This window comes from Chiloscyllium plagiosum, chromosome 33, assembly GCF_004010195.1.
Source record: "Chiloscyllium plagiosum isolate BGI_BamShark_2017 chromosome 33, ASM401019v2, whole genome shotgun sequence".
Lineage (NCBI taxonomy): Eukaryota > Metazoa > Chordata > Chondrichthyes > Orectolobiformes > Hemiscylliidae > Chiloscyllium > Chiloscyllium plagiosum.
The window spans coordinates 43,830,340-43,837,734 of NC_057742.1; the positions used below are offsets into that span (position 1 = coordinate 43,830,340).

Here is a 7,395-nt window from a genome sequence, read left to right on the forward strand (position 1 = left end):
GGAGGCCACATCGGGTGCAGAGGATGCAATAGATGATGTGTGTGGAGGTGCAGACAAACTTTCCTCATTCCTGAAGAAGGGCTTATGCCCGAAACGTCGATTCTCCTGTTCCCTGGATGCTGCCTGACCTGCTGCGCTTTTCCAGCAACACATTTCCTACTCTTCCCTTAGGACCACTCTCATCTTTGTCTACGAGTATTCGAAAACTTACAGAATTGTGGCCATTATTCCCAAATAAATCCCCCACCATAACTTCTACCGCCTGGCTGGGCTCATTCCACAACACCAGGTCCAATATGGCCCCTTCCCGCATCAGACTATTGACACAGTGCTCTAGAAAACTCTCCTGGATGCTTCTTACAAATTCTGCCCCATCCAGACCTCTGACACTAAGTGTATCCCAGTCAATGTTCGGAAAATTAAAAGAAATCCCCCACCGTAACTTCTACTACTTGTTCTGGCTCGTTCCCCGGTACCAGGTCCAATATGGCTCCTTCCCTCGTCGGACTATTGACATCTTGTTCTAGAAAACTCTCCAGGACACTTCGTACAAATTCTACTCCATCCAGACCTCTGACGCTAAGTGTATGTTGGGAAAATTAAAATCTCCCATCACCACTACTCTATTGCCTCTACATCTATTCATAATCTGTTTACTATTTGTTCTTCTACCTCACGCTCACTGTTGGGAGGTCTCATCTACCATAATGCCTCACTACCCAAGACAGCCATAGTGTCCTCCTTTAGCACAGCCGTGATATCATCCCTGACCAGCAATACAACTCCACCCCCTCTTTTACTTCCCTTTCTGTCCTGTCTGAAGCGTCTATCTCCTGGAACATTTAGTTGTCAATCATCATGCCCTTCCTTCAACCAAGTCTCTGTGATGGCAATAATGTTCTAGGCACCAATCCAAGCCCTAAGTTCATCTGCCTTATATACTACTCCTTGCATTAAAGTAGATGCATTTCAGGCCACCAGTTCTTTTACGCTCACCTGCTGTCTGCCTATTCTTCCCTTTATTAATGTTTTCTTCATAATTCTTACAATCTTTAGTCTCCACCTCACTGCCTACTTCTCTTCTGGTCCCCTGCCACATTAGTTTAAAACCTTCCAACAGCAGTAGCAAAAACTCCCCCAAGGACATTAGTTCCGGTCTGATTCAGTTGTAGACCGTCCCTTTTGTAATAGTCCCACCTTCCCCAGAACCGGTCCCAATGTCCAACAAATCTGAACCCCTCCCTCCTACACCATCTCTTAAGCCACGTGTTCATCCTGCCTATTATTTCATTTCTACACTGGCTAGCACGTGGCACTGGTAATAATCCCAAGATTACTATCTTTGAGGTCCTCCCCTTTAACTTCTGTCCTAGCTCCCTGAATTCTTCTTTCAGGACCTCACCTAGCTTTCTACTTACATCGTTGGTGCCTGTATGCACCTTTTAGAATGCTCTACAGCTGATCAGTGACATCCCTGACCCGAGCACCTGGGAGTGAAAAAAACCATCTGGAAGTCTTGTTTTCGGCCACAGAACCGCCTATCTACTCCCCTCACAATAGAATCCCCTATGACTATGGCCCAAGGAGTCTTTTTTTTTCCCGCCCTTCTGAACAGCAGTGCCTGCCACTGTGCCATGATCTTGGTAAGCCATCTCCCTGGTAAGCCATCTCCCTCAACAGTATCCAAAAGGTATACCTGTTTTGGAGGGAGATGACTGCAGGGGATACCTGCACTGCCTTCACACGTTCCTAAGCTCCCACATCAAGCAAGAGTCACATGTCACGGGTCTGAGGTCCCCTGCCGTTGTAAGCTTAGCTTTATATGAACTAACTAAAACTAACCAATGCACTTAAATAAATGAAAAAGAAAGATAAGAAATAAAAGCCTTACCTTACAGGGTCTTTTTCTTCCGGTTAGTGGAGGGGGTGGAGCGGAAGGTAGATACTATACGTGTAGTATCTCGGGTTTAGCCACTGCCCAAATATAAATTAAGCCCTTACCTTCCCGGCAGCCCTCACTTCACTCCTCCTGCTCTCCTCACCGCTCTGGCAGAATGGTGGCCTGACTCCCGAGGTAAGTCTCTTTTTATGCGGGAAAACTTACCCTTCCTGGCAGCCCTCGCTTCACTCCTGCTCTCCTTGCCGCTCTGGCAAAATGGAGGTAGTAAGATTAAAACTACATGCAATCCACCACTAAGACAGTAATATCATTAAGAGATCCCCGCCTTTGAACACCCATCCTTTTGTAATAAAGACCAATATACTATTTGCCTTCCTAAGTACTTTCTGCACTTGCATGTTTACTTTAGTTGACTTGTGTGTGAGGACTGCTAGATCCCTTTATGTAATCTCATTCCCCAATTTATCATCATTTAAATAATACTGTCTCTTTCTGATTTTCACAGCAAAGTGTGTGCCTTCACATTTAGTTACATAGTATTGCTTCTGCCACATGCTTGCCTTCTCACTGACCTTCTGTAAACTACCTTGAAGCCTCTCTGCATCCTCTTCGCAGCTTACAATCCCTTCCAGTTTTGTGGCTTCAGCAAACTTGGAAATGTCACATTTGGTTCCCTCATCCTAGTCAGTTATGTATATATTTTGAATAGCTGGAGCCTAAGTACTGATCCTTGCAGTGCCCTGCGGGTCACTGCACCCAGAAAAATGCCTATTTATTCCCACTCTGTTACCTGTCCTTCAACATATTCTCAATATTTGCAAATATTATCCTCTATCCCATTATGGTTATGGGATATGGCAGGAACAGGATACTGATTGAGGATGATCAGCCATGATCATAATGAATGGTGGTGCTCGCTCGAAGGGCAAAATATTGTCTATTCTTTAATTTGGGACCTTATCAAAAGTCTTCTGAAAATCCAAATGCACCACATCTCTTTGCTAAGTATGATTTGCCTTTTATAAACCCATGTTAGCTTTAACCAATCCCATTTATGCTCTCCAAGTGTTTTGTTATCATGTGTTTTATAATAGATACCAGCATTTTCCCTATTATGAATATTAGGCTAACTGGTCTGTAATTTGGTTTTTCTCTCCCTCCCTCTTTTTTTTTAAACAGTGAGGTTACATTTGTTACCCTCCAGTCTGTAGGAATTTCTCCAGTATTTATAAGAGTTTGGAAAATGACCAACAATCCATCCAACATTTCCAAGGCCACTTCCTGGGCTGTCGATTATCAGGCCCTGGATAGTTTCCTTGACCAGGGTAATGTTTTTGGTCTAATCAAATTCAACTGCTTTGTCAATGATCTTCCCTACATCATAAGCTCAGAAGTGAGAGTGCTTGCTGATAATTGCACAATTTTCACCACCATTCATAACTCCTCTGATACTGAAGCAGTCCATGTCCAAATGCAGTCATACCTGGACAATATCTGGGTAACATTTGTGCCACACAAGCACCAATCAGTGACCACCTCCCAACTAGTGAAAATCTAATTATGATTTTTTTGACATTTAGTGGTAGCTCTTGTTTCTGAATTTTCCCACTATCATTGACCAGAAACTGAACTGGACTAGCCATATAAATATAGTGGCTACAGGAGCAGGTCAAAAGCTGAGTATTGCAGTGACTAATTCATTTACTAGCTCCCCATAAACTGTCTGCCGTATATAAGGCGTAAGTCAGGAGTGTGATGGGAAGCTAGATGAGTGCACTTCTAACAACACTCAAGTTTGACATCATTTCTCTTAGGCCTCCAAGCTATGGAAACATTGAGAAACAGACGTGAAGGCAGATTATGGGAAGATGTAACAAAAACAGATTTGACATTCTGGGTGACTTTAACTTCCCCGATATTGACTCTGACTCCCTTACAGCAAGAGGTGTAGATGGGGCAGAATTTATTTAGTGCATCCAAGAGGGTTTCTTGAAACTGTGTAGAGCCCAACCAGAGGAGGGGACATATTGGACCTTGTATTGGCTAATGAACCTGGCCAGATGACTGACATTTCAGTGGGAGAGCATTTTGAAACAGTGATCACAACTCCATAAGTTTTAAGATGGATAAGGATAAGTCAGGACCTTGTGGGGACGGAATATTACATCCGTGTTAAATCGGAGCTAGCGGGTGTTAATTGGGAAGAGGTGTGATCAGGCAAATCCACATTTAACATATGGGAGTTGTTTAAAGAGAGGTTGTGAACTTAGTCATAAAGAACGAAGAAGCATATGTAAGGTTTAGGAAGCTAATAAAAGGCCCATGCGGAATACAGAACAACTTTGATTATCCAAGCGTCAGTTATCTGAGCAAGTTCTCAAGGTCCTATTTGTTATCTGAACAATCCATTATCCGAGCTCTGTTAACTGAACAAAATACTCCCAGCCTGTCTTTTTTGGATAATCGAAGTGGTTCTGTATAAGGAAAGCAGGAAAAAACTCAAGCAGGGAGTTAGGAGAGCAAGAAGGAGCCATGAAATGACCTCAGCAAATAAGGGTAAAGAGAATCCAGAGGCATTCTCTGCATACATTAAAAACAAGACGATAACTCTGGAGAAGGCAAAGGAGGGAACTAGTGCTTGGAGGCAGAGAATGTTAGCATGATCCTAAATGAGTACTTTGTTTCAGTATTCATCGAGGAGAAAGGTATGTAGGATAGTGAGATTAGTGTGGAGCATGCTAGGGCATTTTGAGATCAAGAAAGAAGTGGTGTTGGGTCTCTTGAGCAGAATTAGATGAATAAGTCCTGAGGGATCAAATGGTATCTACCCTAGGTTATTGCGAGAGGCAAGATTGGAGATTACTGGAGCCTTGACCCAGATCTTTGTATACTCACTAGCGACTGGAGAGGTCCCAAAGGACTGGTGAGTAGCCAGTTGTTCCTTTGTTCAAGAAGGAAGTAGGGATAATCCAGGAAACTATAGACCAGTGAGTCTCTCATTGGTGGTTGGGAAGCTGTTGGAGAGAATTATTAAGGATAGGATTTACACATTTAGAAAAGCATGGCTTATTTGCAACAGTCAACATGGCGGGGCAGGTCAAGTCTTAATAATCTTTTTGAATTTTTAGAGGAGGTGATGAAGGTGATCAATGAGTAGCAGATGTCGTCTACGTGGATTTTAGTAGGGCTTTCAACAACATTCCTCATAGGCTTATGCAAAAGCTTAAGATGCATGGGCTCCATGGTGACTTGGCCACTTAGATTCAGAACTGGCTTGCCCATAAAAGGTAATGGGTAGTCGTGCAAGGTTGTTTTTCTGGTTGGAGATCCATGACAAATGGTGTTCCACAGGGATCCATACTGTTCCTTTAGCATCCTGTGCTGCACTGTTCTATGTTCTGTCATCCAGACAAAGCACTTGATAGGTATCATACAAACATTAACTTCCTCCATCACTGCTGCTCAGTAACATTAATGTGTATCGTTTACACATGACCTGCAGAAATTTACCAAAGGTCCTTGGATTTCTCCTTTCAAACCCATGACATGACCATTTAGAACGACAAGGGCAGTAAGACAATGGGACTCCATCACTTGCAAGTTCCCCTGTAGGCCACCCATCTTGATATGGAAATATTTAGCTGTTCTTTAAGTATTGCTGGGTCAAAAAGCTGGAGCTCCCTTCCTAACAGCCTTGTGAGTGTATTGATACCACTTGACAGCAGCTGTGCAAGAAGATAACTAAATGCCATCTTCAAGGGCACATGGGATGGGCAGTAAATGCTGGCTAAACCAGTAACACCCATATCCCATAAATGTATTTAAAACAAAAACTCATCATAGCCATTTTTTCCCCAATTGTCAATTAAAGTGATTCTGTCCTTACTCCCTCTAGGCGTCCTCACTTTTGTCCTGTCCTCACGAATCAGTACTATTACCCAACTTCTATTTTTCCTATCTATATAATCTAATCTAATCGAATCTTTCTGAATCCTTTATATTCTTTTCATCAAGTAGCGAATCCTCACCATTTTTAAGACTTATTTCCATTCTTGCCACTCCATCATTTTCTTACTGTTATGGACCAGGCCAGACCCTCTCAAAACATTTCAAGGAAGTAGCCCAGACCCTAACTTTGCTAGTTGTGTTAAGCAGGTGGAGAGTGGATATTTCAGGAGTGATGGAGATGGCCCATTCATCACTGAATGAAACACTAAAGAGAACAGAATATGGAATAACTTAACCACAAACCCAACAGATCATCCCAACTTAATGTTGCTGTTCCAAATTCCTGTAATAATCCCCGTAAACATCCCTTGGCAACAAAGGTAAAATCAACACAGGGCCTTGCATGAAAGAGAGAGAGAGATATAGCAAAGTGATTCACCATGGAACACCTCCTTCCATGTAGCCATTTCTTGGACCAGCAGCCTCAAAACTGACAGACTGCTATTGGTGAACAGCCAGACTGCTAAAAACCAAACCAGAGCAAAGCTGAGCTGCAAGAACTGGCTACTCCCTTTTCATTGTATGTGTTTTTAAAAAAAAAGCTTGAGAGTCTTTTGCCTGAAGCTGTATCTGTTAGCTATAATCAAATTGGCCTAAAACTCTTCAGCCATACATTTTGGAATTGCTGCTTTTATGACCTCTCCCAAAAAAAGCCAAGCACACTGTAACCTTATTAAAGGAGCAGCATCATCACACTATACTACAACATTGAGTTAGTCCCTCAATAACTTTATTTGTCATTGTGCCTTTACAGATCTGAACTGTAATTTGTCTTTGTAGCCTTTCTTAAACTGTTCATATCTATTATGGCACTACTCATTTCTCTGTACTGTCTAACTCTGTAACTTTGTGTACTTTATTTCTCTTATATATCTGTACACTGGTGTCCATCTCCCTGTAATGTTTTTAGATATGTTTGAATAGCATGTTTCAATAAGTTTTGCGCAGTTTCCTAATCAATAATAATTCTTGTTTGTTCCTCCCACAGCCTTCTGATGCTTGGAAGACTTGGTCTAAAAATGTTTGAGAAACCCCACAAATCATGAACCAGTTTCTTTTCAGAAAGAAAATTTTGTATACATGCCTTTTGAATCATTGGTTTAATTTTTATCATTTGAACTTAGAATGAATCTTGAACTGAATCTGAATAGAATTAAATTCAATAAATCTCTTGATTCAAAGATTCTTTGATAGCTCATGAACTTTGTTTTTAAAAAATATTCTACTGGTCCAATAGGAAATAATCCTCTTCACAACAATAATGAAATAAATCTATCGTGCTTGGAAATAACAGCATGTGCTGTTCGAGGTTTCTTTTGAAAAACAGATCTCTGTTGAATTGTGAAAGAGCGTTTTATGGGCCAGAAGAGAATGCTCTACCAAGGAAGCTGAAAATGTGTTGCTGGAAAAGCGCAGCAGGTCAGGCAGCATCCAAGGAACAGGAGAATCGACGTTTCGGGCATAAGCCCTTCTTCAGGAATCTTATG

At 41.9% G+C, this 7,395-nt stretch overlaps 1 protein-coding gene across 3 annotated transcripts in view; it reads left to right on the forward strand.

Moving 5' to 3' along the window:
* The window catches only part of LOC122540053 (transmembrane protein 14C-like), a 40,542-nt gene extending 33,449 nt beyond the window's left edge, over positions 1 to 7,093 (forward strand). For 2 of the 3 annotated variants that reach the window (XM_043675388.1, XM_043675389.1), the window contains exons 3-4: positions 4,734 to 4,823; positions 6,897 to 7,093. In XM_043675388.1, coding sequence (XP_043531323.1) covers positions 4,734 to 4,823; positions 6,897 to 6,954 — 148 coding nt within the window. In that variant the 3' untranslated portion in view covers positions 6,955 to 7,093. Of the gene's footprint in view, positions 1 to 2,012; positions 2,075 to 4,733; positions 4,824 to 6,896 lie in introns of all 3 variants that reach the window. The other variant, XM_043675390.1, reaches the window with a different exon arrangement.
* The last annotated feature ends 302 nt before the right edge of the window (positions 7,094 to 7,395 follow it).